This window comes from Ranitomeya imitator, chromosome 4 (assembly GCF_032444005.1).
Source record: "Ranitomeya imitator isolate aRanImi1 chromosome 4, aRanImi1.pri, whole genome shotgun sequence".
NCBI classification, from domain to species: domain Eukaryota; kingdom Metazoa; phylum Chordata; class Amphibia; order Anura; family Dendrobatidae; genus Ranitomeya; species Ranitomeya imitator.
This window is the reverse complement of record NC_091285.1, coordinates 424,898,083-424,917,635: the sequence shown is the minus strand read 5'-3', so window position 1 is coordinate 424,917,635 and position 19,553 is coordinate 424,898,083. Positions and strand designations below refer to the sequence as shown.

The 19,553-nt window shown below is 45.2% G+C and overlaps 1 protein-coding gene across 1 annotated transcript in view; it reads right to left on the bottom strand.

Moving 5' to 3' along the window:
* Positions 1-19,553, bottom strand: part of LOC138674540 (protein tyrosine phosphatase domain-containing protein 1-like) — a 139,582-nt gene that overhangs the window by 38,336 nt on the left and 81,693 nt on the right. The window contains exons 5-6 of the mRNA XM_069762362.1: positions 17,562-18,109; positions 17,100-17,236 (exon numbers count right to left, since the gene is read on the bottom strand). Of these exons, the coding sequence (XP_069618463.1) occupies positions 17,100-17,236; positions 17,562-18,109 (685 nt within the window). The remainder of the gene's footprint in view (positions 1-17,099; positions 17,237-17,561; positions 18,110-19,553) is intronic.

Here is a 19,553-nt window from a genome sequence, read left to right as displayed (position 1 = left end):
AATTGTCACGTGTAGATGTGACAGTGAATACTTACCAATCTGAAGAGGTGAGTACTTACTTCACTGTTATTTCCACCTTGTGCAGGCCCAAAGCGTTGCTCCTCCTCCTCAGAAGAAGACATTCTGATGCATGCAGCAAGAAAAAAAAAGACAGTAATTATTAGGACATATAGAGACAGAAAAAAGAAAATATAGACATTGGCTTTGATACTCACATTGTTCAGAGTGTTAATTCCTCCCAGGTTTTTTCCAGAGTCTGTCTGCTCTTCTTCCCAGTCTGCTGAGCAGTGACCTGCAAATGCCCACTCCCTCCTTTTATCAGTTTGTATGTGGGGTGTGGCTAATCAGTGTCTAGACAGGTTTTCCTGTGGTAAAACGCATGCGTTCACAAACGCAAACAAACGCATGTGCTTGCGAACAAATGCGTTCACATAGATTGTAATGCGCTTTTTTGACGCATTCCTTCCGCTAACAACCGCATACGTTTCGAGGTGGCAAATTGACGCCTCTGAAATTACAACATGTAGCGTTTACCGTGCCAAGCTGCAGACAAAGAAACGACGCATGCGTCGTCAAACGCAGCAAAACGCGACCTATCGCAGGCACCTGCGTCCCTAATGTGAAAGATAGGAATACACAACGCATGTGGACAATTGCGGCACAAACGCTGCAGACACAACCGCAAATGTGAAACCAGCCTAAGTGCTTTACAGTAATTAATGAAATGTGGAAAAAATTTTTTTTTTTTTACATTAGACTCAAATTTCTTTATTTTCACAAGGGAAACAGGAGAAATGGACCCCAAAATTTGCTGTGCCATTTCTCCTGCGCATGCTGATACCCCATATGTAGGGGAAAAGTAATGTTTTGGTGCACAGCAGGGCTCGGAAGGGAAGGTGTGCCATTTGACCTTTTTGTAACACAATTTGCTGGAATCATTAGTAGATTGCATGTCCCCTTTGGAGAGCCCCTGATGTGCCTAAACAGTGAACTCCCCCACAAGTGACCCCATTGTGGAAACTAGACCCCTCAAGGAATGTATCTAGATGTGTGGTGAGCACTTATGAACCTCCAGGTGCTTCACAAAAGTTTAAAATGTTTAGCTGTGAAAATCAAAAATCAAATTTTTCCCACAAAAAAGTTATTTTAGCCCCAATTTTTTTATTTTTACATGTAACAGGATAAATTGCACCATACCATTTGTTGTTAAAAGTTATCCCCACACAAATGTTGTTTTAACCCCAATGCAGGGCCGGCGTCAGCACCCGGCGCACCCGGGCAAGTGCCGGGGCCCTGGCGAGACGGGGGGCCCATTTATGGTAGTACACGTCACTCACTACATCCCTGCTGTGTGTGTGATTGACTGTCTACAGTTACTCCTGAGTCATATCAAATCAAATCCACATCGCCCAGCGGCGCCTCGGCTGCAGGGGGCACAGTCAGTTCTGTCTGAGCCGTTTCGCTGGCGCCTGGCGCTGCGCAGCTGCAATAGCAGCAATACTCACCTCCGCCGGCCCTCACCATGGATACACAAGACACTTCCGGGTGACACTGGATCATCTCTCCTGTTACTTCCGGTCGGCGGGCTCGTCATCCTAAGAGCAAGAAGAGGACAGAGAGAGCCATTCGGACCGTTCTCTGGCTGAAGCCTTCCAGTATCTATTCATTCCACGTCATCCAGCGTCCACCATCTAGGACATGAGGAGAGGACAGGTCCAGCAGCGGCAGCGCCAAACAGGAGGAGAAGACGAGCAGCAGCTGCTGCAGTGAGGACGGTGCACGGTCGGTGCACCCTCTCCTGCTGTGTCCACAACGAGGGTGACGGATGGGCCGGCGAAGCAGTGAGTGAGTCAGTGACTCATCTTCGGTGACGGTCCCGACGCTGTGCTTTGCGGGGGCAGGGGGGGGGAATATGGGATGCAGCCTGGCTGCTGCTGAGCCTGGGTCTGCTGCGTGACTCACTGACCCTTTTACTTTCAAAATCTGAGACAGCCAGTGTCACCCATTTTAGGTGCTGCCATATATATACTAGTGGGCTGTGTGTTATATACTGTGTGGGCTCGTGGCTGTGTGCTATATACTGCGTCACAGACTCACGGGCTGTGCGTTATATACTGCGTGGGCTGTGTGTTATGTACTGCGTGGGCTGTGTGTTATATACTGCGTGGGCTGTGTGTTATATACTGCGTGGGCTGTGTGTTATATACTGCGTCACAGACTGACGGGCTGTGCGTTATATACTGCGTGGGCTGTGTGTTATATACTGCGTGGGCTGTGTGTTATATACTGCGTGGGCTGTGTGTTATATACTGCGTGGGCTGTGTGTTATATACTGCGTGGGCTGTGTGTTATATACTGCGTGGGCTGTGTGTTATATACTGCGTGGGCTGTGTGTTATATACTGCGTTACAGACTCACGGGCTGTGCGTTATATACTGCGTGGGCTGTGTCTTATATACTGCGTGGGCTGTGTGTTATATACTGCGTGGGCTGTGTGTTATATACTGCGTGGGCTGTGTGTTATATACTGCGTGGGCTGTGTGTTATATACTGTGTGGGCTGTGTGTTATATACTGCGTGGGCTGTGTGTTATATACTGCGTGGGCTGAGTGTTATATACTGCGTGGGCTGTGTGTTATATACTGCGTCACAGACTCACGGGCTGTGCGTTATATACTGCGTGGGCTGTGTGTTATATACTGTGTGGGCTGTGTGTTATATACTGTGTGGGCTGTGTGTTATATACTGCGTGGGCTGTGTGTTATATACTGCGTGGGCTGTGTGTTATATACTGTGTGGGCTGTGTGTTATATACTGAGTGGGCTGTGTGTTATATACTGTGTGGGCTGTGTGTTATAAACTGCGTGGGCTGTGTGTTATATACTGCGTGGGCTGTGTGTTATATACTGCGTGGGCTGTGTGTTATATACTGCGTAGGCTGTGTGTTATATACTGCGTCACGGGCTGTGCGTTATATACTGCGTCTGCGTGGGCTGTGTGTTATATACTGCGTGGGCTGTGTGTTATATACTGCGTTATGGGCTGTGCCGTGCGTTATATACTGCGTCTGCTTGGGCTGTGTGTTATATACTGTGTTGGCTGTGTGTTATATACTGCGTAACTACTGCGTATACTACTGGTAACTGAGGAAGTAGGTCACAACAATTGGCATATAAGGGGTAAGGGCAGGGCCGGCTCCAGGTTTTTGAGGGCCCCGGGCGAAAGAGTCTCAGTAGGCCCCCCCTTTAACACATACCACGATTCATGATCGCATATAAACACAGCCATGTAGTATATAACACAGCCCACGTAGCATATAACACAGCCATGTAGTATATAACAGCCCACGTAGCATATAACACAGCCACGTAGTATATAGCACAGCCCACATATCATATAACAGCCCATATAGTATATAGCACAGCCACTTAGTATATAAAACGGCCCACGTAGTTTATAGAACAGCCATGTAGTATACAGCACAGCCCACATAGTAGTATACAGCACTGCCCACACAGTAGTATACAGCACAGCCCACACAGTAGTATATAGCACAGCCCACACAGTAGTATATAGCACAGCCCACACAGTAGTATATAGCACAGCCCACACAGTAGTATATAGCACAGTCCACACAGTAGTATATAGCACAGCCCACACAGTAGTATATAGCACAGCCCACACAGTAGTATACAGCACTGCCCACATAGTAGTATACAGCACTGCCCACATAGTAGTATATAGCACAGCCACACAGTAGTATACAGCACTGCCCACATAATAGTATACAGCACTGCCCAGCGGAAATTACAAGTGAGAGACCCCTTATGACAGCTAGGTGAGCACCAAATTTAAGGGATCTCCTCACTAGGAGCCACTTTAATAGACCAACGATGAGACTGAATAGGGGTGTTATTCTTAGGGGTTAATTTCCATGTGGGGACTGTAACATCTGTCCCCACATGGTTGTGACGCGAGATGTTTTTGTTCACCCCACCCGTTCCAGCAGACATCCCCTTAAGGCATACATTAATTGTAAGTCCAGGGATGTAATTTATGCCCTTATCTGTCCTTGTAAAATGTTATACGTTGGACAGACATCGCAAGAACTTAGGAAACGGGTCCAGAAGCACATTTCAATGATACATCTAGCGGCTTCGGACTCGAGGAAGGGCAAGGCTCTCACCCCAGTGTCTGAACATTTTTTGGCACATCATGGTGGCTCCTCTGCTAATCTCCAGGTAGTGGGCTTGCAAAAGCTTGCTCATAATGAAAGAGGAAGGGATAAGCGTAAGATCCTTTTACAAGTGGAATCCAGGTGGATTTTTCTACTACAAACAGTAGCTCCCCTTGGATTGAATGAGGAGCTTCTCTTCACGGGATTCCTAGGCTGTTGATTCATGAATGGAATGCTCTTTATCCGTTTTCCATTACATGTGTTTTTTGTGACGTGTATATTATTCAATCATAATATATATTTTTTACATTGTCTTTGTAGCCTTCATGACGATGTGATTCGTCCATATGGTTTTCTCATTGACCCCTTCACGGCCTGGAAATTGGATGGACCAGTATTGGACCCTATTTTTGAACCTGTGAATATGGATGGAGGACTATGTGACATCTGGATATTTTATTTCTCTATTCCATGATGGGGACTCGGTCTGCGTACTTGGACACTATGTGGCCTAGAGTTAGGCTGGATACTGGACTTTTTTGGCCCTTTCTGTACATGACCTGGTTGATACTTACTTTTTCCGGACATCCAACTCTTCTGGTATTGCCATGGAATATGGACGATCTGTTGAAGAACCTTTCGGGACGGGGTATTTCGACTATTTCAGCTCCACCATACACACACCTTTCCTTTAGCGGATATCCAGGGGTGATGGAACATCCTCTATATGATAGTGGTGTTCACATTCTACCACTATGGATACCTTATTGCTACTTCTATCAATATTTCCACCGGGAATTAGGATACCAATAGTGGACATTATTAACTATGTATAAAGTCTCATGACTGTAGCTGTATGAATGTATTTTCTTTTATGGGGCTGAGGCATGCATATATTAGGCATGCCTGGCTGGTCCCTACATTTATGTGAACATTTGTTACAGTTATTTGTTTCTCTTTATGCTGCATTCCGGACTAATATACATTTATCCCCCCCTTTTAGGTTCTCCATCCGCCACAATGGCTGTCTGGCCATTACATACTTTCCATCCTTTGTGATGATCTTTCCCCTCTCCTCCCTTCCTATTTGCCCCTTGGCTCATTTCTCCGTGTCTCAGCCCAGTTTCCCAGGCGCTTGCGCAATGCGACTCATTACTGAGTCGGCTTTGCGCAGACGCCACTCATCTCCATGGAGATCGCCGACACTTCCGGTTTGCCCCTCTCCACACATAGCCGGCGCGCGCCTCCTTACTTCCGCCTCCTGCTCCTCGGCGACACAGCTGTCTGCACACCGGATGATACTGGTTAGTATATAAACGCCGTCCAACCACCATTACATTCACTTCCCCTGATGAAGCCGCTGCGATGGCGATACGTGTGGGGCTCTTTCTACTCACCCCATTTTTGTCCTTATGCCGGATACTTAGGCATGGTTATATGTTCAGGACCCTATGGCTGGATTGGGTGCGGGTTCTAGCTCAGCTCCTCTCTGACTCAGCTGAGTATATATATATTTTTTGGCGCTATGTTACCTTTTAGGTTCTTGTAGGTATTATACCTCACCTTTCTATCTAGGCTTCATTAGGGGGCCTTTTTTTCAATATAGCGTAGCCATTGTGGACTATTATATTTATGCGGGCTTTGTCTTCAGCTGTGATAGCTTTGAGGTATTATGTCTATTGCTTAACCCATTCTATTGTGACCTATATGTTATATGGCCATAGGAATTTATCTCCTACAGATATAATTGTATAGGGGTGATTTGTACATGGTATTGTATTTTAACCCCTTAGCGACCGCCGATACGCCTTTTAACGGCGGCCGCTAAAGGTACTTAAACCACAGCGCCGTTAATTAACGGCGCTGTGGAAAAAGTCCATAGCGCCCCCCAGAGGCCGATTTTCTCCGGGGTCTCGGCTGCCGAGGGTAGCCGAGACCCCAGAGAACATGATTCGGGGGGTTTTTAACCCACCCCGCATTTGCGATCGCCGGTAATTAACCGTTTACCGGCGATCGCAAAAAAAAAAAAAAATGCGATCTCTTTTTAATTTCTCTGTCCTCTGATGTGATCGCACATCGGAGGACAGAGAAAAGGGGTCCCAGGTGGCCCCCCAATACTCACCTAGCTCCCCCGATGCTCCTCGTGTCTCCCGGTGGGCGCCGCCATCTTCAAAATGGCGGGCGCATGCGCAGTGCGCCCGCCGGCCGGCACCGGGAGAATCTTTGGGGTCTCGGCTGCCGGGGGTAGCCGAGACCCCAAAGAGCACGATCGGGGTCGGTATTACCGACCCCTGTTTTGCGATCGCCGGTAATTAACTGTTTACCGGCGACCGCAAAAAAAAAAAAAAGTAAAGTGTAATTCTCTGTCCTCTGATGTGATCGCACATCAGAGGACAGAGAAATAGGGGGATTCGGGGACCCTAGCATACACACCTAGGTCCCTGGATCCTCTTGCTGCTCCTCCTGGCCGCCGGCAGCAGAACATGGCGGACGCATGCCCAGTGCGCCCGCCATCTGTCTCCATCTGCCGGCCGGCAGGAGAACAGCAGTTGGGGCTAAAATTAGGGTTAGGGGTAGGGATAGGGTTAGGGGTAGGGTTAGGGGTAGGGTTAGGGGTAGGGGTAGGGATAGGGTTAGGGTTAGGGGTAGGGTTAGGGGTAGGGGTAGGGTTAGGGGTAGGGTTAGGGTTAGGGGTAGGGTTAGGTTAGGGGTAGGGTTAGGGGTAGGGTTAGGTTAGGGTTAGGTTAGGGTTAGGTTAGGGTTAGGGTTAGGGGTAGGGTTAGGGGTAGGGTTAGGTTAAGGTTAGGGGTAGGGTTAGGGGTAGGGTTAGGTTAGGGGTAGGGCTAGGGTTAGGGCTAGGGTTGGGGCTAAATTTAGGGTTAGGGTTGGGGCTAAATTTAGGGTTAGGGTTGGGGCTAAATTTAGGGTTAGGCTTCTTTCACACTTACGTCGGTACGGGGCCGTCGCAATGCGTCGGCCCGACATACCGACGCACGTTGTGAAAATTGTGCACAACGTGGGCAGCAGCTGTAGTTTTTCAACACATCCGCTGCCCAATCTATGTCCTGGGGAGGAGGGGGCGGAGTTACGGCCACGCATGCGCGGTCAGAAATGGCGGATGCGACGTACAAAAAAACGTTTCATTGAACGTTTTTTTGTGCCGACGCTCCGCCAAAACACAACTGATCCAGTGCACGACGGACGCGACGTGTGGCCATCCGTCACGATCCGTCGGCAATACAAGTCTATGGGCAAAAAACGCATCCTGCGGGCACATTTGCAGGATCCGTTTCTTGTCCAAAACGACGGATTGCGACGGAATGCCAAACGACGCAAGTGTGAAAGTAGCCCTAGAGCTAGGGTTAGGGTTGGGGCTAAAGTTAGGGCTAGGGTTGGGGCTAAAGTTAGGGTTAGAGCTGGGATTAGGGTTAGGGTTTGGATTAGGGTTCGTATTAGGGTTAGGGTTGGCATTAGGGTTACGCTTGGGATTAGGGTTAGGTTTGGGATTAGGGTTAAGGTTAGGGTTGTGATTAGGGGTGTATTGGGATTAGGGTTAGGTTTGAGGTTAGGGTTGAGATTAGGATTAGGGGTGTGTTGGATTTAGGGTTTTGATTAGGGTTATGGTTAGGGTTGACATTAGGGTTGTTTTGGGGTAAGGGTTGTGATTATGGTTAGGGTTAGTGATTAGGATTATGGATGAGGTTGGGATTAGGGTTAGGGGTGTGTTGGGGTTAGGGTTGGAGCTAGAATTGGGGGGTTTCCACTGTTTAGGTACATCAGGGGGTCTCCAAACACGACAGCCAATTTTGCGCTCAAAAAGTCAAATGGTGCTCCCTCCCTTCTGAGCTCTGCCGTGCGCCCAAACAGTGGGTTACCCCCACATATGGGGTATCAGCATACTCGGGATAAATTGGACAACAACTTCTGGGGTCCAATTTCTCTTGTTACCCTTGTGAAAATAAAAACTTGGGGGCTACAAAATCTTTTTTGTGAAAAAAATAATATTTTTTATTTTCACGACTCTGCATTCTAAACTTCTGTGAAGCACTTGGGCATTCAAAATTCTCACCACACATCTAGATAAGTTCCTTGGGGGGTCTAGTTTCCAAAATGGGGTCACTTGTGGGGGGTTACTACAGTTTAGGTACATCAGGGGCTCTGCAATCGCAACATAATGCCCACAGACCATTCTATCAAAGTCTGCATTCCAAAAAGGCGCTCCTTCCCTTCCGAGCTCTGCCGTGCGCCCAAACAGTGGTTTACCCCCACATATGGCGCATCAGCGTACTCGGGATAAATTGGACAACAACTATTGCAGTCCAATTTCTCCTGTTACCCTTGTGAAAATAAAAACTTGGGGGCTACAATATCTTTTTTGTGGAAAAAAAAATATTTTTTATTTTCACGACTCTGCATTCTAAACTTCTGTGAAGCACTTGGGCATTAAAAGTTCTCACCACACATCTAGATAAGTTCCTTGGGGGGTCTAGTTTCCAAAATGGGGTCACTTGTGGAGGGTTTCTACTGGTTAGGTACATCAGGGGCTCTGCAAACGCAACATAATACCCGCAGACCATTCTATCAAAGTCTGCATTCCAAAACGGCGCTCCTTCCTTCCGAGCTCTGCCGTGCGCCCAAACAGTGGTTTACCCCCACATATGGGGTACCAGCATACTCAGGACAAATTGGACAACAACTTTTGGGGTCCAATTTCTCTTGTTACCCTTGTGAAAATAAAAATTTGGTGGCTAAAAAATCTTTTTTGTGGAAAAAAAAAATATTTTTTATTTTCACGGCTCTGCATTATAAACTTCTGTGAAGCACTTGGGCATTCAAGGTTCTCACCACACATCTAGATAAGTTCCATGGGGGGTCTAGTTTCCAAAATGGGGTCACTTGTGGGGGATTTCTACTGTTTAGGCACATCAGGGGCTCTCCAAACGCGACATGGCGTCCGATCTCAATTCCAGCCAATTCTACATTGAAAAAGTAAAACGGCACTCTTTCTCTTCCAAGCTCTGCGGTGCGCCCAAACAGTGGTTTACCCCCACATTTTGGGTATCGACGTACTCAGGAGAAATTGTACAACAACTTTAGTGGTCTAATTTCTCCTGTTACCCTTGTGAAAATAAAAATTTGTGGGCAAAAGATCATTTTTGTAGAAAAAATGCAATTTTTTTTTTTCACGGCTCTACGTTATAAACTTCTGTGAAGCACATGGGGGTTCAAAGTGCTCGCCACACATCTAGATAAGTTCCTTAAGGGGTCTAGTTTCCAAAATGGTGTCACTTGTGGGGGGTTTCCACTGTTTAGGCACATCAGGGGCTCTCCAAACGCGACATGGCGTCCAATCTCAATTCCAGCCAATTCTACATTGAAAAAGTAAAACGGCACTCCTTCTCTTCCAAGCTCTGCGGTGCGCCCTAACAGTTGTTTACCCCCACATATTGGGTATCAGCGTACTCAGGAGAAATTGCTCAACAACTTTTGTGGTCTAATTTCTCCTGTTACCCTTGTGAAAATAAGAATTTGTGGGCGAAAAGATCATTTTTGTGTAAACAAAAGCGATTTTTTATTTTCACGGCTCTACGTTATAAACTTCTGTGAAGCACTTGGGGGTTCAAAGTGCTCACCACACATCTAGATAAGTTCCTTAAGGGGTCTGTTTCCAAAATGGTGTCACTTGTGGGGAGTTTCCACTGTTTAGGTACATCAGGGGCTCTCTAAATGTGACATGGTGTCCAATCTCAATTCCAGCCAATTCTGCATTGATAAAGTCAAACGGCGCTCCTTCACTTCTAAGTTCTGCGGTGCGCCCTAACAGTGGTTTACCCCCACATATGGGGTATTGGCGTATTCAGGAGAAATTGCATAACAAAATTTATGGTTACATTTCTGTTTTTACACTTGTGAAAATAAAAAAAATGGTTCTGAATTAAGATGTTTGCAAAAAAAAGTTAAATGTTCATTTTTTCCTTCCACATTGTTTCAGTTCCTGTGAAGCACGTAAAGGGTTAATAAACTTCTTGTATGTGGTTTTGAGAACCTTGAGGGGTGTAGTTTTTAGAATGGTGTCACACTTCATTATTTTCTATCATATAGACCCCTCAAAATGACTTCAAATGTGATGTGGTCCCTAAAAAAAAATGGTGTTGTAAAAATGAGAAATTGCTGGTCACCTTTTAACCCTTATAACTCCCTAACAAAAAAAAATTTTGTTTCCAAAATTGTGCTGATGTAAAGTAGACATGTGGGAAATGTTATTTATTAACTATTTTTCATGACATATCACTCTGATTTAAGGGCATAAAAATACAAATTTTGAAAATTGCAAAATTTTAAAAATTTTCGCCATATTTCCGTTTTTTTCATAAATAATCGCAAGTAATATCGAAGAAATGTTACCACTAACATGAAGTACAATATGTCACGAAAAAACAATGTCAGAATCAGCGGGATCCGTTGAAGCGTTCCAGAGTTATAACCTCATAAAGTGACAGTGGTCAGAATTGCAAAAATTGGCCTGGTCATTAAGTACCAAATTGGCTCTGTCACTAAGGGGTTAAGTGTTTTTATTTGTTTTGTTGTGGTGTTTGAATAAACGTTTTTGCATTTTTCTATGACATTTGGTTGTGCGGGCCTCTCTGTAGTCCATTCTTTTCTCTGTTTGGTTTAGATATTCATATTATTGGACTTGGCTCTGCACACCTTAGATCTTTATCTATCTATGGCTAGAGTGCACCCTTCTTTATATTATATATCAAAGCAAAAAGTGGCAACTTTGAAGAGCCTAGAATATAAGACATATTATCAGTTGTTTCACACTTTTTTTTGTTAAGTATATAATTCTACATGTGTTAATTCATAGTTTTGATGCCTTCAGTGTGAATTTACAATTTTCATAGTCATGAAAATACAGAAAAATATTTAAATGAGAAGGTGTGCCCAAACTTTTGCTCTGTACTGTATGAACAGTAAGGGGATGAATGAGTGAGAATACACACATTAATGCCTAAATCGAGTATCTGCAAGTGAACATCACCATCTGTTTAGTCATCTGTTGACTAAAGATAAAAAACACAGAAGAGAAAGCAGAGAGAACTACATTGGTATGAACTGAAGACTGAAGTATACAACTACAGAGGGACAAGATTCAAGGAGATGCCAGGTAAGGTGACAGCTCTAATTATAAAAACCCAGGGAAAGCAAAGAAGGGGAGGAGTCAATGCCTGGACATGTAGCAGGACAGTCGTGTAAGCAGCAGAGTTGGCTTATAGCCACCTTTACGAGAGACCAGACCGGAGTGAAGACCCAAGAGACCAGACTGGAGTGAAGACCATACCCGATTGAAGACCCATAAAACCAGACCTGGAGACGAGAGACCCGAGCTGGGCGATCCGAGTCATGTGGGTAGAGCCAGAACTGGGGGAGGTGATTGGACTGCTAGAGAGGGACAGCCGTATGAGCCACAACCCAGATGCAAACATATGGTACAAAATGAGGAAAAAGAATTGGTGTCATGCTCCAGGAAACAGAGGCAGCCAACTTGTTGGGTGTGCTGAGTTGTCCATCAATACGAGACTTGTGGCATAACAGGGAGTAATGTAGATTGTTGGGGCCTGTATGGTGCTTCATGTCGCTTGGGTAGTGGTGACGGCAATGGGCCTGTTAGTCACAGTGTGGTGCCCCATGGTCCTGGTCATCACAGTAGCATTGCTTTCCTCACAGGGAGAGTGATGTTATGTTTGGAGGCAAGAAAAGATAACTGCAACCAGGTAAACACAAGCATGCAACACATTTATACTCCAGGCCACCAGGGGGAGCTTTTGATCCTATTTACTAGGTGACTCCCCATATATATGGTAGTTTGGAGGGAAAGGTAAGAACAGTGCTTGCCAGGAAACAGACTGGATCAGTCTGAGGCAGAAGAGGGTTTACGGAGCTGTGTAGCCACAGTGCTGCTGCTCCTGGAAAGAGACATACAGAAAGCTGAATATATTGCAGTGAGCATGCAGGAGAGAGAAGCACATAAGAGGATACCAGTGGGAGACTAGCCACAAACAGGCTGCCTCCTTCTGAGGTGCAGAGACCAGTACCCTGAACACCGAGGTTGTAAAGGCCTCTACGACTTACAGCAGAGACCGGCAGGACAGCTGAACTCCAAGTTGTCTGCCCAAAAAACCAGGAGACACAGTGACATCTTTAGAGCCTGGGGCGTGCTAGAGTCCCTATAAACAGACTCAAGTCACCAGTCATACGGGTTATGTCCTATCCTATACGGGGGACAGAGAGAGAGAACATCTGTGAGGACCTTATCTGAAGCCATAGGCAGTAAGGGACTACAACACCATGGCGCTAGAGGAAGGCTTTGATTTCCACCTGGATAAGGGGACTCCTAACTTGCCTCCAAGCCAGCCGGACCCTGCCTGCCCTGTGATCTGGTGCCCTGGACTGTGGCTGTCTGAAGTCTTCAGTAAATAAGGTAAAGTGACTGCAACCCTGTGTCCTCATTCTTTACTGCGCCATTCACCATCTTCCATCTACACACCGGAAGCCCTGGGGATACACTTCACCTGTGGGAAGTTATATCATCTAGCTGCCATAACATCACCCCAGAGGACCCCTTAAAGCAGCGTCGGTCCCCAGTGACCGAATACCACAGGTAGCATCACAAACATAAACTTTATTCTCTTTAAAAACCTTCCCCTTTTACATGGGCGCCCAGGGCCACGGACCGGGTCGCAGCCACCGTGACATCCCCCTGTAAACACTGGACCTGGTACCAAGTACCCCACGGCCCTGGCAGGGTGACTCATCTGTGACGCACACTAGGTCGAGGAATTAGGACTAAGATGTTACGACAATAGTTGCTTAGTTATGAATATAGAGTGGCAGTGTGTACAAAATATTGAATATTGTATTGTTTAAATATCCTGTTTAGTCATATTACCATGTTATTAACCTGCCATAATTCATTGTATTACCAATGTTCATTTCTTACATATGATATTGTGCCATAGGCACTAAGCACCTATATAATGGTCTTAATCAAATAAATAATTGTTAGTTAAGTACCACTGTTTCCTCATTCTCTTTGCCGTTGCATCCGTGTACCTGTGAACAGAACAACAAAAGTTGTTTTACAATAGAAATAAATACAAATAGCCTTTCAAGCGTTGTTTAATTGGACTCGCTACAAAAAACAACATTAAGAACTTCATGTGAACATACTATAAATGTTTTGTACAAATGGAGTTATTTTGCTGAGTTTTCAGAGCAGAAAATGAGCGGACAATCTCCAAGTCATGTTCCACATATATAAACTCCTCAAAAACTTTCAATTTCCACTCAGTTTTTGCTCAGAAGACGAATCAAAATGCACATAGCCTAATAAAGTGTTTTCATTCAATGTATGCAAATTTCCTAGCAAAAATGTGCCCCAGTTGCTTTGTTAAAATCTAAAATGTTATATACGGTATTTTTTTCCTGAATGTTTCCTATTGAAATGAATGCAAATCATGTATGTCAGCCCAGGCCCTGACTCAAGTTGATTGCTGCACTTTGTGTTAAATTCTACTGGTTCCCACACTTATGGCTTACCAAATAGTGCACCAATAATGCAGTAATACAAGGCTTAAAAAAATTTACCATAAAGAGCTAACAATATCACTGAAAAACAGGTTCTAACACCAGGGCTTCTGAAACATTTTCTACTGGGCTCTCACCAGACAGACCAAGACTATATCTGACCTAACCATAATAGTGGATTGGATTGAAGGATGTTTTATATTTTCGTATTGTCTTAAAAGGTAAAAAGTACAGCATCCTTTAATTCAATCCTCTATTTTTGCCCCCCCTGAATCTAGAATAATATTACTAGAAGTACAAAATTAGTCAATTATGTTGCTGAACCTGCAGTCATAGAAAGGGTTGTACAGCATGTGATCCCATCTATGTAGACTGCCTCCCTATCCATGCCTTACCAATACCTATGGAGATAATCAGTGGTTAGACCAACCTTACAGCTTGAGAAGTAAATGAAAACTTGGTACTCGAATGTGATCAATAGAGAAAAGAAAGAAACGTTTCAGTCTACAACTTGACCTTCATCATTCCGCTGGATTATGGAATAACTGCTTCGACAGTGCAATGCTGAGCTGGTCAAGGTACAGACCGAAACGCCCCTTTATTGTCTGGAAAATAACAGAAATAAAATGTTATCTCTCTTGATCACATTGGAATGCCAAAGTTTCCATATATTTATTGATGGGATTGGATCCTACTTTTGCACCACCCACCAGAAGTGCCATGTCTACCTTTCAGTACAGCTTGAGAAGGACTGGACTAAACAACACTTTCTAAAAAGTGGAAACATGGGATTGAGAGTGCAACAGTCCATGGTCGACAAGGGCCAGTGGTGTCCATTGTGCAGGGCCGGCGTCAGCACCCGGCGCACCTGGGCAAATGCCGGGACCCTAGAGAGAGAGGGGGGCCCACTCACGCCGTCATAGATACAGCTGGGAGAGCAGAGCAGGAGAACATGCTCTCTCCACCCACAAAGTCACTGCTGGCTGCGTTCTCTTAACCCCTATGTGCCATCTCTGACACAAGCATCTTCTCACTAGGTCAGTGCAGCCAGGCAGGCACACATAGGGGTTAAGAGAAGGCAGCCAGTGTGACATTGTTTGTGGGCGGAGAGAGCACATTCTCCTGCTCTGATCTCCGCCCCTGGCTGGCTGCAGTGCTGCTGAACTTATTAGGCAGATTCCGTAGGAGCTCCTATCAGTGCTTGAGTGAGTGGCACTGCTATATACTACATGGGCAGCTGGGCTGCTATATACTACGTGGGCTGGGCTGCTATATACTATGTGGGCGGGGCTGCTATATACTACGTGGGCTGCTATATACTACATGGGCTGTGCTGCTATATACTACATGGGCTGGGCTGCTATATACTTCGTGGGCTGGGCTGCTATATACTACATGGGCTGCTATATACTACGTGGGCTGCTATATACTACGTGAGCTGTTATATACTACATGGGCTGGGTTGCTATATACTACGTGGGCTGGGCTGCTATATACTACATGGGCTGGGCTGCTATATACTACGTGGGCTGGGCTGCTATATACTACATGGGCTGGGCTGCTATATACTACGTGGGCTGGGCTGCTATATACTACATGGGCTGCTATATACTACGTGGGCTGCTATATACTACGTGAGCTGCTATATACTACATGGGCTGGGTTGCTATATACTACGTGGGCTGGGCTGCTATATACTACGTGGGCTGCTATATACTACGTGGGCTGGGCTGCTATATACTACGTGGGCTGCTATATACTACGTGGGCTGGGCTGCTATATACTACGTGGGCTGTGCTATATACTACATGGGCTGCTATATGCTACGTGGGCTGCTATATACTACATTGGCTGCTATATACTACGTGGGTTGGGCTGCTATATACTACGTGGGCTGTGCTATATACTACATGGGCTGCTATATGCTACGTGGGCTGCTATATACTACATTGGCTGCTATATACTATGTGGGCTGGGCTGCTATATACTACATGGGCTGCTATATGCTACGTGGGCTGGGCTGCTATATACTACGTGGGCTGTGTCATATACTACGTGGGCAGTGTTATATACTACGTTGGCAGTGTTATATACTACGTGGGCTGCTATATACTACGTGGGCAGTGCTGTATACTACTATGTGGGCAGTGCTGTATACTACTGTGTGGCTGTGCTATATACTACTATGTGGGCAGTGCTGTATACTACTATGTGGGCAGTGCTATATACTACTGTGTGGGCTGTGCTATATACTATTGTGTGGGCTGTGCTATATACTACTGTTTGGGCTGTGCTATATACTACTGTGTGGGCTGTGCTATATACTACTGTGTGGGCTGTGCTGTATACTACTGTGTGGGCAGTGCTGTATACTACTATGTGGGCTGTGCTGTATACTACATGGCTGTTCTATAAACTACGTGGGCCGTGTTATATACTATGTGGCTGTGCTATATACTATATGGGCTGTTATATGATACGTGGGCTGTGCTATATACTACGTGGCTGTGTTATATGCTACGTGGGCTGTTATATACTACATGGCTGTGTTATATGCTACGTGGGCTGTGTTATATACTACATGGCTGTGTTTATATGCATGAATCGTGGTATGTGTTAAAGGGGGGGGCCTACTGAGACTCTTTCGCCCGGGGCCCTCAAAAACCTGGAGCCGGCCCTGCCCTTGTGGCTCACAATGCTCTGAACTTGCAACTTTATCAAAGCACTTTTACTTTTGTACCACTAACTGTTGCTATACCTAATGGTCAAGTGTATAGACTTATGCCAGCTTCACATATCAGAGTTTCACGGTCCTGATTTCCAGAGCCGATCTGAGTCTTCTGTCCCAAACGCAACAATCTCATAGACACATGTATTAGCATGTTGACTTGAGTCAGGAGGCTCTTGTTCTCAGCAGAAATCTCTGTTGAAATGTAAATGTAAGAAGCTGGCGAAAGATATCAGAGACATTTATGAGCACATGTAAGTTTAATTATTTAGAAGTGAAGAACTGCTTTGCAATGGTGCAGTGGTGCGTTTTATGCCCAGTAAAGAAGTCTAGTAACTGATTTCTTTACTTGGCAGACAGTGCACCACTGCTCCCCTGCAGACCAGCTCTTCACTCATCCTAACCTGCTCGAAGAACAGAACGGGAAGTCCCAGAGTCATGCATTGAGGTGAGTGTATAATACACACTCATCGTTACTTTCTTTCCATCTTCACCTAGTGACACCACAACTCCCTACCTTCAGATCATTATTTAGAAGGACATTTAATGATATGTTTTTCTGAGAACTCTCAAAAGTGATTTACCCACATAATAGGCATAACTTACCTTTGCCCCGTTATTTTCCAGTGTATAATTAGATACTGTATGTGCGGTATCATTCCAGGAACATTTAGCTTTGATGTTTCAGATTCTGACATTTTAACAAGATCAAGTTCACACAGCCCATTGTTCACAGTATTCACCTGAGTAAAGAATGAATGAATGATATCTTACGCACTAAAACATGATGACAACCTTCAAGTTGTACTTTGCCATAGCATGGCACTTATAGAAGACTATTAGGCCACATTGTGCTTTATAAGCTCTCCTACTTGTTATGGGGATTATAGAGGTACTCTTATTAAGCAGCATTGCTTCTAAGGGATGAGTAATAAGGAGGCAGCCTACAGCAGCATGCAGAGTGTCTACCGCTCTATACTATGGAACCAGAGGAACTCTGGATACTGCTGTGCAGGCACCATACATAAGTCCTTGCCATATACGTAAAGCCACGGTCTTATTACTTACTGATGTGTCCCTAGTTAGCAAGAGTTGCAGGATTCCTGTGTCACAGCTGACCTGACTTTGCAGGAGACCTTGTCTCTTTTTAACTTTTCTTTCCTGGTCAGCGTCTTCACTTTCACAAATTGGTGAGTGAGACTTCATACACTGACGGACACTTGCTGCTTTAATGATGACCTGATGTAAAAGTCTATTTGCAGTCTCTCTTTCCAATTCTACCCATGGTCCTCTTGCTCGCCTTCCACCTGCCAGCTGGGCCAATCTACGACATATAAGTACTACAGGCTTTGGAAGATTGCGCAAACTCCGAGCTTCCTGTCCATGAAGAAGGTGTCGTTGGCGGACCAGATATTGAGGCAAGGTAAAAGCAATATAACCAGAAGGTGCTTTGGGAAAAACCGTCCATTGTGAACATAGAAAAAGGGCAAAATCACAAACAAGAGAAACTTGCGATCCTGTCTGTATAGATCCAGGGCGGCGTAGACGCAAGAAACGGATAGCATCTGCAGCTCTGACACGGCATGCATAGACTAAGTAACATGCAATGAGCAACCCTGAAAAAATATGTGCAAATAAAAAACATAGTAACACTAGAATTGCTTACACTAGAAGACACATTTGGCGCATCTTGCAAAGAGTTACCTTTTGACAACAACTTGGTTGACTTAGTTCACAACAATATTTGGTGCCAAAAGCATGGCCATTCTCCCCTTTTCTAAACCATCCACCCTTGTCTACACATTTATCTAAACTGTCTGGTTAGACAAAAGTATCTAAGCCCAAAATAAATATATATGACACATTTTCTTCAAATCTGGCTTGAACTACAGAGAATTTAGACATGTGTGTTCTTTTACATTACTTAACCAGTAGTGGTGCTGATCGTAGGTGCTCGTTTTAACATTGGTGTGGACAAGCAGTTGAGTGCGCCTTCCACTTACTCTTTTTTCATTTATCTCTGCCTTCTTTTCTTTCTTAATTGACAGCTTTGGCTTTACAGGAGCCAGAGGAGGGCAGATGCAGTAGATGTGAAATAGGTAGATGGGAATTTGCACTGACTTGCTCAGCCATGCCAAGCATGCACCAAGTTCTTTGTTTGAACAGTCATTATATTCTGGCAGACTCCCTTTAACTCCATGTGTGGTGCTAGAAGAGAGTGAGTGTGCTCCTGGATTACTTCAGAACCTTTATGGAAAATGTATCTCTATCCTCCACCCCAGGGCCGCCTCCAGGTTTTTGAGGGCTCCGGGCGAAAGAGTCTCAGTGGGCCCCCCCTTTAACACATACCACGATTCATGATCGCATATAAACACAGCCATATAGTATATAACACAGCCCACGTAGTATATAACACAGCCATGTAGTATATAACAGCCCACGTAGCATATAACACAGCCACGTAGTATATAGCACAGCCCACGTATCATATAACAGCCCATATAGTATATAGCACAGCCACATAGTATATAACACGGCCCACGTAGTTTATAGAACAGCCATGTAGTATACAGCACAGCCCACATAGTAGTATACAGCACTGCCCACACAGTAGTATACAGCACAGCCCACACAGTAGTATATAGCACAGCCCACACAGTAGTATATAGCACAGCCCACACAGTAGTATATAGCACAGCCCACACAATAGTATATAGCACAGCCCACACAGTAGTAGATAGCACAGCCCACACAGTAGTATACAGCACTGCCCACATAGTAGTATACAGCACTGCCCACATAGTAGTATATAGCACAGCCACACAGTAGTATACAGCACTACCCACATAGTAGTATACAGCACTGCCCACGTAGTATATAGCAGCCCACGTAGTATATAACACTGCCAATGTAGTATATAACACTGCCCACGTAGTATATAACACAGCCCACGTAGTATATAGCAGCCCACGTAGTATATAGCAGCCCAGCCCACGTTGTATATAGCAGCCTGGCCCACGTAGTATATAGCAGCCCATGTAGTATATAGCAGCCCACGTA